This window comes from Podarcis cretensis (assembly GCF_951804945.1).
Source record: "Podarcis cretensis genome assembly, chromosome: 2".
Lineage (NCBI taxonomy): Eukaryota > Metazoa > Chordata > Lepidosauria > Squamata > Lacertidae > Podarcis > Podarcis cretensis.
This window is the reverse complement of record NC_137171.1, coordinates 106,574,549-106,595,031: the sequence shown is the minus strand read 5'-3', so window position 1 is coordinate 106,595,031 and position 20,483 is coordinate 106,574,549. Positions and strand designations below refer to the sequence as shown.

General features: G+C 46.4%; 1 protein-coding gene across 4 annotated transcripts; it reads left to right on the top strand.

Annotated features, from left to right (window-relative positions):
• Positions 1-910: 910 nt before the first annotated feature.
• IMPDH2 (inosine monophosphate dehydrogenase 2) lies at positions 911-20,136 on the top strand. Of its 4 annotated transcripts, XM_079963343.1 has the most exons (16): positions 911-1,135; positions 2,288-2,341; positions 5,355-5,403; positions 5,657-5,758; positions 6,829-6,903; positions 7,603-7,809; positions 9,371-9,458; positions 10,088-10,287; positions 10,729-10,819; positions 11,499-11,594; positions 12,039-12,110; positions 16,149-16,292; positions 17,464-17,608; positions 17,967-18,110; positions 18,366-18,449; positions 19,819-20,136. In XM_079963343.1, exons 1-16 carry the CDS (start codon positions 1,038-1,040, stop codon positions 19,838-19,840), a joined length of 1,671 nt encoding a protein of 556 aa, XP_079819469.1. In that variant the 5' UTR covers positions 911-1,037; the 3' UTR covers positions 19,841-20,136. The 4 variants fall into 4 exon arrangements, with proteins under 4 accessions (XP_079819469.1, XP_079819471.1, XP_079819470.1 ...); XM_079963345.1 differs by lacking the exon at positions 12,039-12,110; XM_079963344.1 differs by lacking the exon at positions 2,288-2,341 and having other exon boundaries at positions 912-1,135.
• Positions 20,137-20,483: the final 347 nt, after the last annotated feature.

The window sequence follows — 20,483 nt, the reverse complement described above, 5'->3', positions numbered from 1 at the left end:
AGCTTGCTTGACGAGTTGGCACCCCATGGCAGTTTTTTGGGAGAATCTCGCGCCTTGGGTTTGTTTGTTTTTTAAATAAGGAATTTAACCTTCATTCCTCAGAAGCCGGTGCCCCACCACCAAACGCACACCAGGGCTGGATTTAGTTTTCATGAGGCCCTAAGCTACTGAAGGTAATAGGGCCCTTTATATGTCCAGCTGTCCTTTGTCACAACAAATTGTCGCTGTTTTTTTGTGTTGAATATATGTTATATGGTAATTTATGGACCTAATAGGTATCTAACTAGTGATATTCTAGGGAGCGGGCTAGCATCATAGGCGCCTACACAACACAAAACACTGTTGCTGTATGTAGGTTTTATTTTATTTTATTATCTTATATTTTGGAAATGTACATCCAGATTTTTTCCCTTTAATTTTTTGGGGGGCCCTAAGCTATAGCTTGTTTCGCTTAGAAGTAAATCTGGCACTGCCATATCCACACCGTGTTGGGATCCCCGGCCCACTTCTCTGCACAAAGCGCAGCTAAAAAGAGTGGCTCTTAAAAAAAAAAAAAAAGACAAAAGGGACTACTAAATGAAACTGTTGTTCTGCCCAAATGACCTCATAGAAAATAAGTGGGAAAAGGAACGTCTTCGGTTTTCCCGCTCTTAACTCGTTACTTCGGGACAAGAAGCGAGGGGAGGGGGAGGGGTAAGAGGAAGGAGGGAGGTGAAGCTCGTCCAGCCTGCCGCGCATGAGCCCGCGCGGCCGCCGTAGCCCGCTTTCCCCCCCACAAGGCAGAGTGGGGGCGGGGAGGAAGAGAAACATGCGCTGACGCCTCGCGGACGGAGCGGCGTGACGCAAGGACGCGTCGTCGTCTGGGGGCGGGGTTTCCTCGAGCTCCGCTCTCTTGTACCCGGCGGCGCCGACGCTTGACTCTCTTGTCGGCGAGGGCGCGTGGCAGAAGAGGCAGAGCCTCGCGCGCGCTTTCTGCTTCTGAGGCCGCGAGGGAAGAAGCACACGCGGCCCGCGCGCGCGCGCCCCCCTATCCGCCCATGGCCGATTACCTGATCAGCGGCGGCACCGGCTACGTGCCCGACGACGGGCTCACGGCGCAGCAGATGCTCAACTGCGGAGATGGGCTCACCTACAAGTGAGGAGGCGCCTGGGAAGGCAGTGGGGCCGGGGTGGCAAGGGGGTGGGGGGGGGTCGGCGCTACGCCTCCACCCGCCTCGAGGAATTGCCACAGGTTCTTCTTTTTTTCTTTTAATGCTGGGGGGCACGCGGAATTTGGGGTGTGTGTTTGTGTATTGCACCCGCGACATGCTATTACAACCCGAGGAAAGTGAAGGTTATAATGATGGCTTTGGCACGGGGTGAAAGAAAGTGGGGCTGGGGGTGCTCAAATAATAATAATAATAATTATTATTATTATTATTATTATTAATTTATTATTTATACCCCGCCCATCTGGTTGGGCTTCCCCAGCCAATCTGGGCGGCTTCCAGAAAAAAATATTAAAATACATCAAACAGTAAAACATGAATGCTCGAATTAACCTTTCACCCCAGGGGGTTCCTCTGGGTCTTTGAAAAAGGATTTGCCGAGCCCCTAGGATCCCCCCCCCTCCCTACCCTCTCACTTTTGTCGATTTTGAAGCCGAGGGTGGGCTAGTTCCAGTAGTAGGGGCAAATGTCCTTCTGCCCATTGCTCCCTATGGAGAAGCAGAGACTCTCGGCCTGCAACTTCAGAGAGAGAGAGAGAGTGTCCTGAGAGGCAAAATCCTCGGCCTGAACATGCAGACCTTGTTTCTCCCCCGCTCTAGAACTTCCAGAAAGATCTCGTGGAGTAGATTCCTTTTTGCGTGGTAGTGCAGATAGCACAGTCGGTAGACCATGAGATTCTCAATCCCAGGGTTGTGGGTCCAAGCCCCATGTTGGATGAAGGATTCCTGCATTGCAGGGGGTTGGGCTAGATGATCCTCATGGTCCCTTCCGATTCTACAGTTCTTTGATTCTATATGAGATCACCTTTCTCAGTTCTTCATTGGGTGAGAGGAATGTGTCTGTTGGCTAGTACTGTATAAGTAGAACTGTTGCCAAGTATCCCTCTTCCTGTGCGAGATGTTCCCTGAAAGCTCATGTTTGAGGAATCCTTTCTGCTTAGCAGATCTCTCCTCTTGCTCCCCTCCTTGGCCCTTGCTTTTCTTAAACTTCACCTTTGACATAATTCCACAGAATAGTCAGTCCTCCTCAGGGTCTGTTGAATCCTGCACCCAGCAAGACCTTTTGTGTTTTTTATCTAGTAACTGCGCAGATGATCCCAGCCCTTGCGAGAGACCATGGAGCCAGAATATCATGTAACAGTTTCTCTGATTACACTTGTGTATCGGTGTATGTTCCTAAACCACCTGCTGGTCCTTATGACAAGTCTGAGCACATTTAGTCATAATCCTTCTGTAAGAAGAAAGCCGTGAGCAGCATAGAATGTACCCCTGATCCAACCTCTTAAGAACATGAATCGGCAGTATAAAGTTGCTATCTTGTTAGAGTTGTATACTGTGAGTTTTTGGTGAGAGGAGGTCTTTATTTCCATTTTTCTGTCTCTTCCACCGCTTAGTCTCTTCCTATCCATGTGGAGACTCACGTGATGCCAGATGATCTGTGGTTGCACACAGCCTTCACGAGTTCCTCCCTAACTAGACGTGCAATATGAACCCTCTGAGAAACTTACTTGGAAATAATTCCTGCACGAGAAAGCTGACCCTCTTTTTAGCAGCCACAACCCCTCAGCCCTCCCCTTTTAGAGAACAGTAATCTATAAATAAATTATTTCTGTTTGGAAACAAACTCTGCAGTTGAAGAAGCAGCTTTTTTTTTTTAAAGGAAGAACATGAGCAGTCACCTTCTACCCAGTGAAGTATGCCATAAAGGATGAGGGTAAACAAACTCAATCTGAATTTTGGCAAGACGGAGGTGCTGCAAGTGGGTGGTTCTGCCTTGTACTATCTGGGCCAGTATTGCCAACACTATCAGCGGCTCTTCCTGGTTTCAGTTAGGAGTCTTTCCCTAACTTGGGAGACACTAGGGATTGAATCTGGGACATTTGGCATGCAAGGCGGACGCTCTACCGCTGTGCCTACAGCCCTTCACCAAAGCTAGGGATCATAAGGAAGCTGCCTGATACCAAATCAGACCACTGGTCCTTCTAGCTCAGTATACACTGACTGGCAGCAGTTCTCCAGCATTTCAAACTAGGGTCTCTCTCCCAGCCCTTGCTAGGGATTGAACCAGAGTCCTTCTGCGTGCAAATCAGATGCTCTGCTACTGAGCTTATGGCTCTTACCATTTCCTGAAAGTCGGTTGCTTCCTGGAAAAATATAATAGTACAAGCTAATGCACACACATGGGATGCGGGTGGCGCTGTGGGTTAAACCACAGAGCCTAGGACTTGCTGATCAGAAGGTCGGCGGTTCGAATCCCCGTGACGGGGTGAGCTCCCGTTGCTCAGTTCCTGCTCCTGCCAACCTAGCAGTTCGAAAGCACATCAAAGTGCAAGTCGATAAATAGGTAAACGGCGCTTCCATGCACTGCTCTGGTTCTCTAGAAGCAGCTTAGTCATACTGGCCACATGACCCGGTAGCTGTACAACAGCTCCCTCGGCCAGTAAAGCGAGATGAGCGCCGCAACCCCAGAGTCGGTCACGGCTGGACCTAATGGTCAGGGGTCCCTTTACATTTACCTAATGCACATATTTACCAATGCCTTTAAACTGTGTATCGGGTCCACCAACATCGGGACATAAGGATCATGTTTCAGGATCAGACCAAGAGTCCCATCTCATCCAGCATTCTGTTTCCAACAGCAGTAAGCTTTTGGGGGGCTTACAAACAAGGCATGAGAGCAACAGCATTATCAATTTCAGTTGCTTCTGGCAACTGGTGCTAGCAGCACTTCCGTATGATACCCCTGGTATGTGTAAATTCCATTTAGATTTCCATGACTTAATAGCTGCTGGTAGAGAGGTAGTCAATGCAATAGGAAGGTCTTCACAGGTCTCCTGGAAGGTTTCCAAGTTGGGGACATGGCATCTGTTAAACATCAGCTAACTTTTTCCTGTAGAACATTTTCCTCGGGAGTTTCACAACTTTGTTTTCTTGGAGACTTTCGGGGGGTTGGGGGCTAAATACAGCTGGGCATGCATGTGGTGGGGGTTGTTCTAACTTCTAAAACTCAGGAGATGCCCAAGATTCAAACCTCCGTGGAAGATTCCTGCTTTGATTTAGGAATCTTTGCACGTGCGAAAGTATCTTACATTGTCAGACTTCTGGTCTGTCTGGTTCAGTCTTGTTTACTCTCTGTGCTAGTAGCTCTCCCAGGGTCTCTAGCAAAACATTTTGCCCATCACGGCAACCCAATATTCTGTTAACGAGGTGGTTCCTGGCAGTGAATGAGAAACATTTTGCTGAGCTACAGGACCCTCTCTCAAACCGTGCATAACGAGGTTATAGGCTTGGTTGGGAGAAGCAGTAAGTTCAAGCAGAAGGCAATTGGTGCAATCAAACCACTTTACCTCTGCCCACTCATAGCCATCCCAGAGGTGTGTATTATGTGAAGTTGAATGACTAGAACTTTCCACTTGATTTCCCTCTGAAAAATGAAGCCACTGAGGTTGGGGTACAGGAGCAATGGCAGTCTGATGTTTCCCCTCTGCACCAAAGCCCTGATTCAAATCCCTTAACCTCCCAAGAGTGCTGTTAGATGTGGAAGGGAAACCATATGAACACTAAAATTGTGACTGTATATTTTCTCCTACAAATTAAAAAGTAGCTTGGGAGAGATTTGAGGAATTGCCTTGGGGGGTAAAGGACCTTTGGCTCTCCAGATCAGTTGCTGAACTACAACTCCCATCAGCCCTGGCAAGCATTGTCAATGTTATTGGGTGATGGGAGATGTAGTTCATCAACATTGGGAGGCCCAAATGTTTCCTACATTTTTTAAACCCTTTCTCTTACCTGAGCCATGTTCCTGATCCAAATCTTCCCCTTGTAGGCACTGTTTCTTAAAGGAGGAAATTTTGTTGGGGGTTCCAATCACAGAACTTCAGGAGGTTCCCCAGGTGGTATTCAACTGAACTTTTCTCAATAGTAGACCCGCTGAAACTAATGATCATGACTAAGTTAGTTCCATTAATTTCAGTGGGTTTGCTCTGAATAGAACTTAGTTGAAAACCCCACACAGGTACAGTCATTATTTGTCTCAGCAACGTGCTGCGGCGAACCACAAATTACATTATAAAGCCATTTACTTGTTAAAAGTTCTGTATTAGGCTTCCAAAAATAACATTTTTTTCTTCTTTCCTTTGTTATTCAGCGATTTCCTTATACTCCCTGGTTACATAGACTTTACTGCAGACCAAGTGGTGAGTATGAGACTAAAGTTTGTATAATATATAAAATGAATGTCAAGAAGCATGTGCTTTCTGTGCTGTAGGAGATTCCTTTCTGTCTGTCTTTTTTTATAGTACTAACTGGGCGTTTTGGAATCTGCAGTGTTACTTCTGCAGTTTTAGTTCTGGTGGGTCACTAAGTGTGTGAAGGTGCGATGACAATGGTGCTTGAAAAGATCGCAAATAAAGCCGCCTGCTGTTTCAGCCAAATTCTCTTTCTTTTAAGGACCTGACTTCTGCTCTGACCAAGAAGATAACCCTGAAGACTCCCTTGGTATCCTCCCCTATGGACACTGTAACAGAGGCCTGCATGGCCATTGCAATGGCGGTAAGAAACCAGGGCAGAAGGGAGAGAGAGCTTACCTTAGTTTAGAGTGTGGGGTGTGTGTGTGTGAAAAATACTTCTTGGTATCTTGGTAAATCCCTATGGGATATCAAGAACATTTTTCCTCAGATCATTTTGTCTGCAGTCCTAAACACACATGCTTAGGGAGTGAGGCCTGTTCAACACAGTAAGGCTTAATTCTTATTAAACATGCATGGCATTGTACTGTTAAAAACATATGGCCATTCATTGTACTGTTAAAAACATATGGCCGTGTCTGTAATCATTTTTTTCAATATTAGCCAGAAAAGTAGTAGTCCCTTCCAATTCTGCTTTTATGCTTTTTCCCTACAGTATTTAAAATTATTAGTATATCAGTTCTTAGCTGGGGGTTTTGTTTTTGTTTTAAATGCAGAGCCTTATTCTGCACAACAACAGCAGTTCGGCTTCTGAGCCATTCCTGCTAACCTTCTCTCTGCCCTTGGTCAAAGGCAGCAAAGAAGTACAGTGGTACAGTGGTGCCCCGCAAGACGAATGCCTCGCAAGACGAAAAACCCGGTAGACGAAAGGGTTTTCCGTTTTTCGAGGCGCTTCGCAAGACGAATTTCCCTATGGGCTTGCTTAGCAAGACGAAAACGTCTTGCAAGTTTTTCCCCTCCCCCCCCTTTTTCTAAGCCGCTAATAGCCGCTAAGCCGCTAATAGCGCTAATCCGCTAATAGGGATGCTTCGCAAGACGAAAAAACCGCTAGACGAAGAGACTCGCGGAACGGATTATTTTCGTCTTGCGAGGCACCACTGTACCTTGGTTTACAAACTTAATCCGTTCCGGAAGTCCGTTCTTAAACCAAGGCCTGCTTTCCCATAGCAGCGGAGGACTCAATTTACAAATGGAACACACTCAACAGGAAGCGGAATATGTTCTGCTTCCAAGGCAAAGTTCACAAACCAAAACACCTACTTCTGGGTTTGCAGCGTTCTTAATCCAAGTTGTTCGTAAACTAAGCTATTCTTAAACCAAGGTACCACTGTATTATTTCTGTTCCAACTTAAACTTCTTTCTATATCTTCTCAGCTCACAGGTGGAATTGGATTCATTCATCATAATTGTACCCCAGAATTCCAGGCCAACGAAGTACGGAAAGTTAAGGTAAAACCATCTTCTGTGTATACAAATGTCCCTGGGGAGAGGGGTTTGATAACAGGTTTGGATATTGCCCAGCACTGCTTTGTGAGGTGGTATTCTGCTGTAGACATAGTTTACTCACCTGTGCCTTTACCACAAACGTATGACTGTATGATTAGGTGCCCTCTCCCCTCTTGTGTACAAGTCCCCGTCACCTCCCTTGGTTCTAATTATGTTAATAGTTGCATTTGCGCCGATTTTCATGGTGATTGATGTGGAACAGAGTTCACTTTGTAGCCATGCTTTGAAATGTGTGCTGTTTGTTCACTAAGAATCTTGGCTGCTGGACTCTTAAAAGATGGTCCTGTTGCATTTAAGGTATACAGAAAGTTCTGACTGGTGTTTTGGCATGAACCCATAGTAGCTGTTGACGCCCTCAGTACATTCAGGCAAGATGCTTTGGTCTCCTGGATCCCTGTAATTCGGATGAACTGGGCATAGCAGGCTACCTGTCTTATTCTTTATTTCTGTACTTGCAGCTGTCTGGATGAGCCCCTAATCATGTTTGAAAGCCACGCTCTACAATGCTACAGTTACTGATGGCCATTCCCCAGGAGAGTCCTGTCTGGCTCCGCAGACATCTGCTTCCCCCACTTCATATCTTTATGTAACTATTTTGTATGCGGCTCAAAATTCTCCTTCTGAATTCGTGTGTTGCTCCAGAAATACGAACAAGGATTTATCACGGACCCAGTGGTGCTGAGCCCCAAAGATCGCGTGCGAGATGTTTTCGAAGCGAAAGCCCGCCATGGGTTCTGCGGCATCCCTATAACAGATAATGGGAAGATGGGCAGCCGACTCGTGGGGATTATTTCATCCCGAGACATTGACTTTTTGAAGGAAGAAGAGCATGACCTGCCTCTCAGCGAGGTCAGTGGGGTTATTTCTTCTAGGATCACTAAGCAGGGCTAGAACTTGTGCTGGGGCATTGTGTGGACCTCTAGCATTATTGTTTTTGCATCGGCCAAAGGAATTATGTTTAATGTCTTGGAGCACTAGAGCATAGCACAGGTTGGGTTTTTTTGCAACTTTTTCTGTTCACCTGGCTCATTTCCCCTTGCATTGCATAATGAAAACCTTCTGGAGCTAGCATTAGTGTAACCACTGTATAGCTGGGCATCGGATTTCAGCAGTGCAACGTTCCGCAGTGCCTTGGAGCCCGTTCTGCTCTCCTGCGCTATCTTTAGGCTGTGCTGACACAACCAGCAGGATGCACGCTGCCCAAGAGCGGCCTTAAATCATCTCTGATTACCCTCAAGTGGGAGTCGCAAGTGACATGCTTTGAAAAGAGCTCTGGAGAGATGTGAACTTCAGGAAGAGATGCTGAGCATGGCTGGAAGCTTTTGTTTTCTGTTGCTCCTGTCTGGGTGAGACACTTTAAGGCCACTCTTCTCAGATTTCTTACTCTGGAAGAGTCATGTGTGGAAGTTGATAGGAAGTAATTTGAGGACTGGACTTGACTTGGGATCACAAATACAATTAAGCCTAGAAAATAATTGTTGAGTCTTAATGGCAGATAGCTCAACCGCTCATACTTTAAATGTAGGGTACATGAGCCACTGAGGTTGCAAATGTTTGTGGGTTGTAGTGTTTTCAGACTACAGTTGGAGGATTGTGTGATTTACTTTATTTAAATATTTATAAACCACACTTTCATGAAAAATACAACAAGGCAGGGCACAGCATAAAAACACACTGCCACTATAATACCAGGGCAAGCTTTAATAACATAGCAGTAAAACTGGTTGGTAAAAAAACAACAACACATTTTTATTTGCTGCCACTGACATTACGTTGCTTTTAGGTGGTTGGTTGTTACCGTATTTAAATGCTTTCTTGTTGTGAGCTGCCCAGAGAATACTGTTACTGCACGGCATACAAATGATTTAAACAATAATAAATAATATTTCTGACCTGCACTATGATGTTCTCAAGTACAGTGGTGCCCCGCAAGACGAGTGCCTTGTAAGACAAAAAAACCCGCTAGATGAAAGGGTGTTCCGTTTTGGAGGCGCTTCGCAAAACGAATTTCCCTATGGGCTTGCTTCGCAAGACGAAATGTCTTGCGAGTTTTTCCGACTTCCCCCCCCCCTTTTTCTAAGGCGCTAATAGCGCTAATCCGCTAATCCGTCAATGGGCTTGCCTCGCAAGACGAAAAAACCGCTAGACGAAGAGACTTACGGAACGCAAGGCACCACTGTACCACTGCCCTTCTCCCTCTAGCAATTTTTGTCTAGTGTGATCAAAATGCTGTCAACCTTCCTTTAACTGTGAACAAAATAAAAATTCTGCTGCTGTTTGAGACTCTCCTGCAGCTCTCTTCGTTCCTTGAGACCCCATCTGAACATTTGTTCTTCTGCTACTCAGAACGGCTCAGTTTGGCCCAGGCGCAGAGGACAGAGTCTTTACTTTGCTCTTTGGTTTTCCCTAGATCATGACCAACCGGGAAGACCTCGTTGTAGCACCTGCAGGAGTTACGTTAAAAGAAGCTAATGAAATCTTGCAGAGGAGTAAGAAAGGTCAGTGGGAATAGATGTGTGGTATTCCGTGCATACTATGCTAAATCAGTGAACATGTGGCTCATCCCATGTTTTAACCTCATAATTTGATGTGCCAATGGTAATGGCACAATTACTTTCCACTCCTAGGGCATGAATTTTACCAGCGTCTTGAGCAAAGGCTTATAATGTGACCCAGAGGTGTCTCCAAGTACCTTGAGCTAAGCCCAGTTTGCTTTGAGTGGAGAAGATCAAAGGTTCAAAGAATTGTCATGCCTCTTGTGGGGGGAAATCAAAACATCAGTGTACTTAGTTGTACAGAGCTGCAGCTTCCAGGCTTAAACCCTTATTCTACAGTGGACTTGTTCAAGTCATGACCTCTTCCGGCTTGGATTCTCAATAAGGGGCAGCATCTTCCCTTTTCTTTCTCTGTATTTTGGTCAATTTGAATATTTTGTGAATAGGTGCCTGACAACGCAGACTGACTAATGGGCTTGTGGACTTCAGGTTTTGTATTTATCTATTGCTCCAGTTTACTTTGATCGTTATTTTTGCCGCTGAAAAATCAAATAGAATGAAAAACAAAAGCAGATGAAAAACCTTTGGGAAGAGTTAAAATTGCAACTCAGAGATAACTTTTGGCATTCCAGGAAAACTGCCCATCGTTAACGAGAAGGGGGAGTTGGTGGCCATAATTGCACGCACAGACCTGAAGAAGAATCGGGACTACCCGCTTGCGTCAAAAGATGCCAAGAAGCAGCTGCTCTGTGGGGCTGCCATTGGGACCCATGAAGATGACAAATACCGTCTTGACTTACTAGTGCAAGCTGGTGTGGATGTTGTTGTTCTGGTGAGTCCTAGGGGTGGTAAGCGAGTTTTAATAGTATGCAGTAGGGGTGATGCCTTTTTTAGTGCAATCTGGATTTTTCTCTGTGGAGCTGATTTCATTGATTGTGTGCAGAGGGGGTCTTGTCTGGAGATCCTGCCCACCTAGCAGTTCGAAAGCACCCCTAAGTGCAAGTAGATAAATAGGGACCACTCCGGCGGGAAGGTAAACTGCGTTTCCGTGTGCTGCGCTGGTGCCGGCTCGCCAGAGCAGCTTCGTCACGCTGGCCATGTGACCCGGAGGTGTCTCCGGACAGCGCTGACCCCCGGCCTCTTAAGTGAGATGGGCGCACAACCCTAGAGTCGGACACGACTGGCCCGTACGGGCAGGGGTACCTTTACCTTTACCTTTTACTCTGATGAAAAGCAAGCTTCTAGACCTCATTCCTCTTCTTTTTAATCCCAGGATTCTTCTCAGGGGAATTCCATCTTCCAAATCAACATGATCAAATACATCAAGGAGAAATACCCTGAGCTGCAGGTCATTGGAGGCAACGGTAACAAGATGTTTGCTAATATAAACTTTAAAACGTGGTCGTGTTCTTTGGTTTGTAAAACAGACTTGTAAATAAATCTGCAGACGTTTCTAGCTTTTTGGCTCCCCTCCCCCCAAAAAACCCCCACTAGCTGGCTGGAGGCTGGCAGAGGAGAGATGATGGGCTTTCTCCAACAGCCCACGGGCTGGCAGTGATAGAGAGACAGAAAAAAAGGGGATTCCCCATTCACTTTTGGCTCTGGTTTAAAGTCATGAGTGCAACCATCGGCACCTCCAAATCCTAAGCTTGCTAGAATGCCACAAATAAAAACATGGAATTCAGCAAGACACACTTTTCACACCAGACAAAACCTCTGGTGTAACCAGAGGTCAAACATCTGGCATTCCCTAACCTCCTTCTCTGAATTAACAAAAGAAGGCACTTTGGTTGTACAGGTTGTTCCCTTCTCTTGTTAACACCATCACATTGGTGAGATGGCTGAAGGACGGCCAGCCAGCAAGAACTGGAATCCGAGCCTGCCCTTTTCAGCTGAGATTGCAGTGGCTTCCTCTGTGCAAAGCCGGTCCTATCTCTTTGGAAGGGAAAACGTCACTGTCGCAAGCGCAGGGTGACGGAGACCGGTTTTCTATCTCTTCCCCCTCCCTTCCCCCATTTCATAATATTTTCCTCCTTTTCCTAGTGGTGACGGCGGCTCAGGCGAAGAACTTGATTGACGCCGGGGCCGATGCCCTGAGGGTCGGCATGGGCAGCGGTTCCATCTGCATCACGCAAGAAGGTATTCAGTTCCCGCTGCAGATCATTAACACATTCTCTTCCCCAGTGCCTTGTTTAAAGAACCTAATCGTAGCCCTCTGGAAGCACTAGCCCAGTGCCTGGAAAGGAGGGGAATTGTATCTGGTCCATTGAGTCCTTCCGATACTGAGGTGGGCTTCTGCCCTTTTGCCATGCCAGTAGTACAGAGGCTGTCCCTGTGAGCAACCAGGACAGAGGAGTTGTGACTCTGAGCATGCAGCAGATTAATTGTGTATAAAGTCAGCAATGGAACAGAGAGGAGAGATGTGCTGGGCTGCCTGGCCAGGGCCAATTCTGTACTAATGGAGCGCAGCCCGACTGCACAGTGCCAGCATGCTGGCATTGTGTCAGCTCTTCAGGGCGTCCTCCTGGTTCCTGAGCTGCTTTCCTCTTACCTCTAAACTGTATGTGTTTTTGTCTTGTTCAGCTGCTCCAAAGATCCCTCCAGACCTAAAGTCCCACAGCCCCAAATGCCCTTCCACAGTCACTGGCACCTATAGTAAGTCATTGCCCCCTTCCCCTCACCCCTTAATTTTGTGCCTTGGAGCAAGGCTTTGATTGGCTGCCCATTGCCCCGCCCCTCTGCTTGTTTTGAGAATAATCTAGTTGTAGACGCACTTGGGGTTTTGTGGCTTTGGATACTGGTTGTTAAAGCTGAGACACTCTCTTGATTCTGAGCCTTTCCTAAAGCAGGGTTTCAAAGTTGCCCTTAATGGTACTAGCTGGAGTTCTTTCTCTCTTCTTAAATCCAGGACTGTATGGATTTTTTTTAAAAAAATTACCTTGACTGCTTCCTTTCTCTTGGTGGGCAAAGGTGCCATAATTAACGGCACGTGTGGCAGCAGCAGCTGTGATTCTACAAGTTAAATTAACTAAATTCCAACCACATATACAAAATAGGTAAATTGTAATTTTCAGGGGGTTAATTAGATTGACTGCTGTTACCAGCACGGTTGGCGGGGATTGTTTACATTTACTAGGAAGATCCCAGTTTCATGCAGGGTAGCCTTAGCTTGCCTGAGTGTTTTCCTTTATAATGATGGAAGGATTTTGTCTTGCACTGATGACCGTATCCATATTGCAGCATGGATAATGGATAGGAAACCTTTTTAATGATGCTCAATTTCAGCCTACTTTAGGTAATTCTAAGCCTTTATTGTGAGTAAATTAGGTGATCATTTCTAGGCAGATTCTTAAGCATTTGAAAACCACAGTCCCTGTCCTGTATGTTCCCCATCCTTAGTCCATGGTAGTTGTTTTTACCTACCTACGGGCTTGTCTACGCAGCTTTAAAGTGCCCCCAAAGTAGCCACGTGGAAAAGGGCTTTAGCTACCGTTCTACACAGATGAATGAGAGTTTCCTTTTTGGGCATGGAGATTCTCCGTGGGAAGTGGGAATAGCCTTTCCCCCAGAACACCGGCTGCTCTCCTGTTTGCTTGTCACAGGGAATACCAGTAGCCATTTGCTAGGCATTCGATAGGGAAGATATGCTCATTTTTCCTTGTAATTGGTTGCCATGAGAGGACTTAGGTCCTTCTCTTGTCCCATACAGAACTAGCTCATTCTCTTTTAGAGAGCTATATCTGTTATGAAGTCAAAGTTGCTGTTTTTAAAAGTAAAAACAGTCATTTCAGGTATTGGCCTGATTTGGGGAAAAAGCATTTGGTGCCAGATTTCTGTAACAGCCCAAGAACTATAATCTCTGCTTACCTGACAGACAGCAAGCACAGCTTCCCACGTGCATTTTCAGGTTTCTTTTCCATGTGCATGTGTACTTTTTTTGGATCCCAGCTGTGGTAGTCAACACAGTTATGGACTTTATATCCCTGACATGTCTCTTTGAGGTTTTTGACACAGTTGCAATCAGGGCTCTGGGCAGGTTAGTCCAGTAAAAATTCAGCATTGCCCACTCTGGACCTCTTATCTCTTTAAGGTCAATATGGCAACAAATGTCTGATACATGCATGGTGTAATATTAACCTGCTTCCAAGTTGGATACTTTGACAAACGTGAAGGCGGCAGAGAGACTTGTAGCACCATAAAGCCACCATTTTTTTTGTTACGGTTTAAACGTTTGTGTCCACTTCACATGTCCAGAAAGTGACAATTGGTTAATTTTATTTATTTATTGAATTTGTTTACCACCCTTCCATCTGAAGATAACAGGGACGGTTCACAACATAAAAATACAAAATGAGAACACAAAGTACATAATGAAACAGAAACAGACCAATAACACACATACACACACCCTCCCACAAACACATTTACAAGGTCATAGAATGTTAATCGGCCAATGGCCTGGTTGAAGAGAAACATTTTCACCTGGTGCCCAAGGATGTATTGAAGGCTCCAGACAAGCAACCCCCACCCCGGGAGAGCATTCCTCAAATCCGCAATTGCTTTTGCATTATTATAACTGTCAGAGTTCAGGATACGGAGCAATAGCTATACAATGAAGTCGCTAGTTGCAGTAGCAGAACCTTCATATTGTAGGTTCCAGTTGCAATCTTTATATCTCTGTATTAAAGGATCTTGAGAAGCTGAGCTAGGAAGAACCTTTTCCTGAGACTCTGGAAAACTGCTCAGTGTAGATCAGTGAGACCTCTGGGCATAGGACGGTATATAAATTCTAATAATAATAGACAACCAACGGGCTAGGAAAGGTGCAGCCTTAAGATAATATAACCAGCTATCTAACAGGGTTACCAGCTGGTTTGTGATGACCCAAGAACCCAACAATCTCATTTTAATCTGTTATGGCTCTTAAGTGCAGTAAGAGTTTGTGAGCATATATTCCCAGGTAACTCTCTTATGCAAGGTGGCAGGCTTCAAAGGGAGAGCGAGAAAAGGGGTGTTTGCATCTGCTTTAGGCCTGATTGCAACCAGTATGTGGTCCTGGAACTCCTCATCCCAGGGATTATGGTCCTCGACTTCAAAAACGTTGCCCACCCCTGCTTTACGACAATGATGAGTTTGTCTAATAAAAAACCAGGCTTGCCCGTCTTTTGATTTATCTCTTATTCTGTGGAACTCTGAATGGCAGCGACGTTACCGTACCAAATTATTATGGCAAACTTCAAACCCTGCTTTGGAAGTCAACACCTGTGCAAGGCACTAGGTTGTAGGACTGTGTCTTGCTCCCTGGTGCCAACATGTTAATTCATAAAGGGCTGGTCTCAGTGTACAGTTCTGTACACCATTGTTGCAAAGGTCGGTTACGCACATGACCTGGTTCCTACAACCAAAGTATAGGGTGGGTGTTTATGTATGTATGGAACAAACTGCTTCATTGGCTTGTCGGTCATAACACGGAAACGCTGCTCTCAACATTAGGCAGCCTCAGCAAAAGCGAGACCACCTCTTTAGCACTAACACTGTTTCATCTTTTTGGCAGCCCATTTCATGATTGATTTGAGTTCCAGTTCAATGCAGTTGATTTCAGTGAATTTGAAACTCGCATTTCCTAGAATGGACGAGATTCCCTTTCCGGGCTGCCTGTACTGAGCCCTAGAAAGTGAAGGGGAATGGATGAAACGACAGATGAGCTGGTGCAAAAAGTGGCTTGTGTCTGGCTCGGTTTCTTGGTGAAGCGCTGAGTTAGCTCTGGTGGTGCAGATAGCAACCCTGAAACCCTGCATTCAACGGGAAGTTTGCACTCTTTGACTAATCTTGCATGGTCACAATCTCATCTGGTACACTATTCTAATCGTGGCAGAGAAAATCCTCCCAGTTATTTGTGTGAAGTGTGGGGGAAAGGAAGCCCTCTTTGGAAGAAAGGGTGGTACACTTCTGGCAAGAGTTTTTGCATGTCCTTGGCTGTGCGGTATGCATCGCTTCCAGAATGCACATCCCAAGCGGCACGTGGGTGGAAACAGCTAGCAAATCCGGGACAAATTGACGAAATTGAGCACAGAAGAGCTATTGACACATGGGGTGTGTTCTGCAGGAATCCTTCATTTGAGGAATGTTCACTTCCTGTACCATCTTGTGCTTTAGATGGAAACAGTGAGGCCTATACACAGCCGTCCTGTGTGCCAGGAGATAGCTGGCTTGGTAATAACTCCCATGTGAGCCCTCATGTCCCCTCCACCAAGCATAAACAGGGCTTTTGTTATATTCCAAATGTTTCTAGTATTCCGGTTGGATGCCACATGCAAGCAAAGTCAGTGGGACTCAAGACTGCATGGATTTTTATCTGCTCTATGGGCTATCAGCCTGCGGGCTGTTCCAGAAGCCTTCCCTGGCCATTGGAGCAGCACACACATGCTCCATATGTTAGTTACATCAGGGTTCCCCCCACTCTGTGCCTTCACATCTCAATTTTAGTTGCATTCTGGGATGAAGATCTGGAGGGTGCTTCCCCTGCAGGCTGACTTGTTTACTCTGCCTCATACTTAAAGGCAGTAGCTGAAAGAAGCCATGTGCCTTTCTAAAACTTTGCGTGCTGAAGATGGGGATTCCGTCAAAGGGCCTGCCTCAGACCAGACTCTGATTGTTCTTCTGCTTCTTCTTTTTCTGTCTCTCTGGATTTAGTCCTGGCATGTGGAAGGCCTCAGGCCACAGCAGTCTACAAAGTGTCTGAGTACGCCCGGAGGTTTGGCGTGCCGGTGATTGCGGATGGCGGCATCCAGACTGTTGGGCACATCGCCAAGGCTCTGGCGCTTGGCGCTTCCACAGGTGAGATGGCAATGGCGGTCGACTTGGATTTCACTGAGAGCTTGCAACGCTTTGTTGTGCACCAGGGAACTCTGCCACTGCCTCCAGATGTGCTGTACCAGACACATCTGTCCTGCATGGGGCAAGTGGTTACTAGGTAGAGCAGGTGAAACAGCTATAAGTTGTGTTGCATTAATGCACTGCTGTGGGGAATACTGGTGTTAAACCTGTGTGTACTTCTGGGAAACCAGGTTGGGCAAGATTTCCCGGTGCTTGGAGGTGTGTGAATGCCCGTATAAGATCCGCCCGGGATGATAGAGCGAAGGGCAGGTGATAAATGAAATAAAAATAAAAAAACATTTCCACTGTGAGAGAGGCTTGTGCGACACTTAAAAGTTTCCTCCAGTGATTGTAATGCCTTACGGCAGTGTTTCTCAACCTTGGGTCCCCAGATATTGTTGGACTACAAGTCCCATCATCCCTGAGCTCTGGCCTTGCTAGCTAGGGGTGATGGGAGTTGTAGTTCAACAACATCTGGAGACCCAAGGTTGAGAAGGGCTGCCTTAAGGAATGCGTTGCCCTCCATATGCTGCAGGATTACACCTGCTGTCATCCCTGACCGTTGGCCAAGCCGGATGGGCTGGGATTAGGCTGCCAGAAATATCTGGAGGGCCACAGGTTCCCAGCCCTGCCTGATAAAGCTGTAGAAAGGTTTCAAAAATTGCAATAGAGCAGGCGTCGGCAGCCACACAAGCAGTTTCAGTTTAGAGCTGTAATACTCTAAATAGCACAGGTAGCTGCCATGCAGATGTGTCCTAGGCAGCAGCAGTATTTCAACATTGCTCAGAGTGGGCTTTCCTTGGTGAAGGAAGCCCCATTCCAGACTGGTGGCACACAAACCCTTGGGAGCTAGTGGGAGGCTGGATCGGGGCCAGGTTGGCTTGTGGTGAATGTAGCATCTCCTTAAGTACATAAAGGAAGTGGAGGTTGTTCTGTTGGATCCCAGCTCTGCCCAAAACCACACACTGACACACACGAAGGGGCTAGATCACATGAATGTTTTACCTAGCCAGCATCAAAGTTTACACCCCAACCCCTCTAGAGCAGACTGGAAGTGCAAGCCCAGTTCCCCATTGCTTTGCTTTCCCTAGAACGTCACACCACTTGCTCTTGCTTTCTTCGTTGGCTTTAGTGATGATGGGCTCGCTCCTGGCCGCCACAACCGAAGCCCCTGGGGAGTATTTCTTTTCCGATGGGATCAGGCTGAAGAAGTACCGGGGCATGGGGTCACTTGATGCCATGGACAAGAACCTGGGCAGCCAGAATAGATACTTCAGGTAGGAGATGTGTATCCTTAACAGAGGGACTGCTTGAATGGTACCAGGCTGGGTTGCATAAGCAAAATAATGCATGCAGATTGCGGAAGATAATAAAACCGACATTCGCCGCTGCCGCTTCACCTCCATGGAATTTTCTCCCACTGGAGGTTTTTCAGACTCTTGCTTCGATGGCGTTTCAGAAGCAAGCCCAGATTTTCCTATCTGGGGCAGGCATCTGGTGACTTAGGCAGAGGACTTGCAGTGCACCCTTCCTTGTTTTCACCATAAACATTTATTTCCTGCCATCTCTGGAAAAAGCTTGCAAGCCCAGTTCTGCGTTTCTCACAAGCCTTTTCTTGTTCTTTGTGATTCTCAGTGAGACAGATAAAATTAAAGTGGCACAGGGGGTCTCTGGCGCTGTGCAAGACAAGGGCTCCATTCACAAGTTCATGCCGTACCTGATTGCTGGCATCCAGCACTCCTGCCAGGATATCGGAGCAAAGAGTCTAACGCAAGTGAGGTGAGAGCTTTCTGCGCCGCCACCCCCCCCCCCCAGCAAATCTTGTATACTTTGGGATAATGTATGCTGAAGGCATGTGACCAAGCCACATACAATCTATCAGGCAGACCATGCCTGCCCCTCACTTCCATGATTGGCCCACGTGGGTTGGTCAGCCCCACACCATGGTTCCCATCCTGTATTGTTGCAAGAATGCGGCTCTTAGTAGGGAAACAGGAACACTCTGTCACCCTTCTCTTGACTTTTTATCGCCAGGGCCATGATGTATTCTGGAGAGCTGAAATTTGAAAAGAGGACAGCATCTGCCCAAGTAGAAGGAGGGATTCATGGCCTCCATTCGTAAGTTTTTCTGTGCAACTGATCCATCTTGAGTAAGCAGAGCACTTAGCAAACAGGGAAATTAGAAAAGAAAAGAAAAGAAAAGTGTGTCTCCTGGCTGCCAGGCTGAAAGCAGCCTGTGGCCAGAACCAATTAGGATCCCAAAGGATCCTGAGTGCAGGGAAATGTCTGAGGTGCTTTAGACACTTCCAAGAAGGAACTAACCCAGCAATTACTTTCAATTCTGCTGCTTCTTAATACCTTCTGAAGCAGGACTAGCACACGGCTATGTTTGCATCTATGGGCAAATATCAAAGCAGAAAAGATCAAGGGCTGCGTTTGTTAGAAAACACCCTGAACTGATCAGAGAGGCCATAAATAGTCCCTTTCCTGTTGAGGCTAGGCCCTTGTTATATTTGGATTTTTTAGAATTGTGTATAGTGGTACCTTGGTTCTTGAACGGCTTAGTTGTCGAACAAATCGGCTCCTGGACACTGCAAACCTGGAAGTAAGTGTTCCGGTTTGCAAACGCTTTTCGGAAGCTGAACGTCTGACGTGGCTTTCGCTTGAGCGCAGGAAGCTCCTGCAGCCAATCAGAAGCCGTGCCTTGGTTTTCGAACAGTTTTGGGAGTCAGAAGAGACTCCCAGAATGGATTAAGTTTGAGAACCAAGGTACCGCTGTACTTCTTAACGGCACTATACAGTGGTACCTTGGTTTACAACCATAGTACGTTCCGGAGGTCCAGTTGTAAACCAAAACAGGTTGCAACCCAAGGTGCACTTTCACCAATGGGGCCTCCAAAAGGGGGGAGGGGGGTTTGTAATAAAAAAAATTTTTAAAAAGGGTGTAGTCCAAAAAAAGGGACACGCACTTCTGAGTTTGATGTGGTTGTAATCCAAAACGGTTGCAAACCAAGTACCACTGTAAGTGGTTGACAGGTCTTGAGGGTGTTCTTCTTACACCCAATACCAGTACGTAATTGGAGGTGGAGACCGTGTGAAGATACAGTCAAGGTTCATTGCACTGAAGCAAGCCTACGGTTATGCTGCAACCATGCAAATGTATGGTAGTTAAAACAGTAGGGTTCTTTCTTTTGCGGCAGGGTCTAAATCTGGAGTATGCTTCTGCTCTGGATTGGAGCCCATGGCAGGAATTAGTTCCGAGCAGAAAATAAATTTTAAAATCATTGGGTTTGAGCTGACATTGTGAATGCAGAGTCGAGGACAAGGGCCAAGACTGCCGCCCACTTCTTTACTTTAAAACGGCTCCTGAGGGAGTGGAATTAAGCAGGAGACCCCTATCTAATTCCATTTGGTAAAAGAGAGCAATAATTTGCTACTTCCGGTGAACAGTGCGCAACTTCAGCTTTCTTTTCCTTCTCTTGCCTAGGTATGAAAAACGCCTTTTCTGATGAAAGTCCCTTGCGCTTTTCCTGAGCCTCATTTTTGCCCTGTGGTGCCTGACCTTTGCTGCCATGATCATGAACTGCTCCCTTCACAGAAGTGCCATTTTGCCGGAGGGGTGGAGCTGCCTGCTGCTCCCCCTTCGCATTATCAGCCGCTTTGACCAAGGGGCTGAAGGTAAAACGCATCAGCCTATTCCAGAAGTGTCAGCTGAACAAGGCTCTGGAGAGGGGTCCTGTGTCTCTGTCTCTGTATTTCTTTTTTTACAATAAAACAAAGAGGCAAGAAGGCCTCTTCCAACTTCTTCCTTGTGCAATTACAGCTATTTGGCAGGGTTCAGTGTCTTTTCTTTTGGCAGTCGTGGATTAGAGTATATAGCCTTCCAACTGTGTGCTGCTGGGCCTCTACATAGGTACATCCAGACATAACTTTTTATTTTTAGAAGCCCACCCCAGCCTGTGCTGTGCCACACATTATTTCTCTGCTAAAGTCACATTCCACTTGCTGCTTCTACCCAGATGAACAGGTCAGAAGACAATGCCTTTAATACATTCCTCAAACTATAGTTTCAGAATTATGGCTTTAAGGGTCTCCATTCCTGCCCCAAACATAGCTGGTATTTAAAACAGGTGTGGCTAACCTTTGCCCATT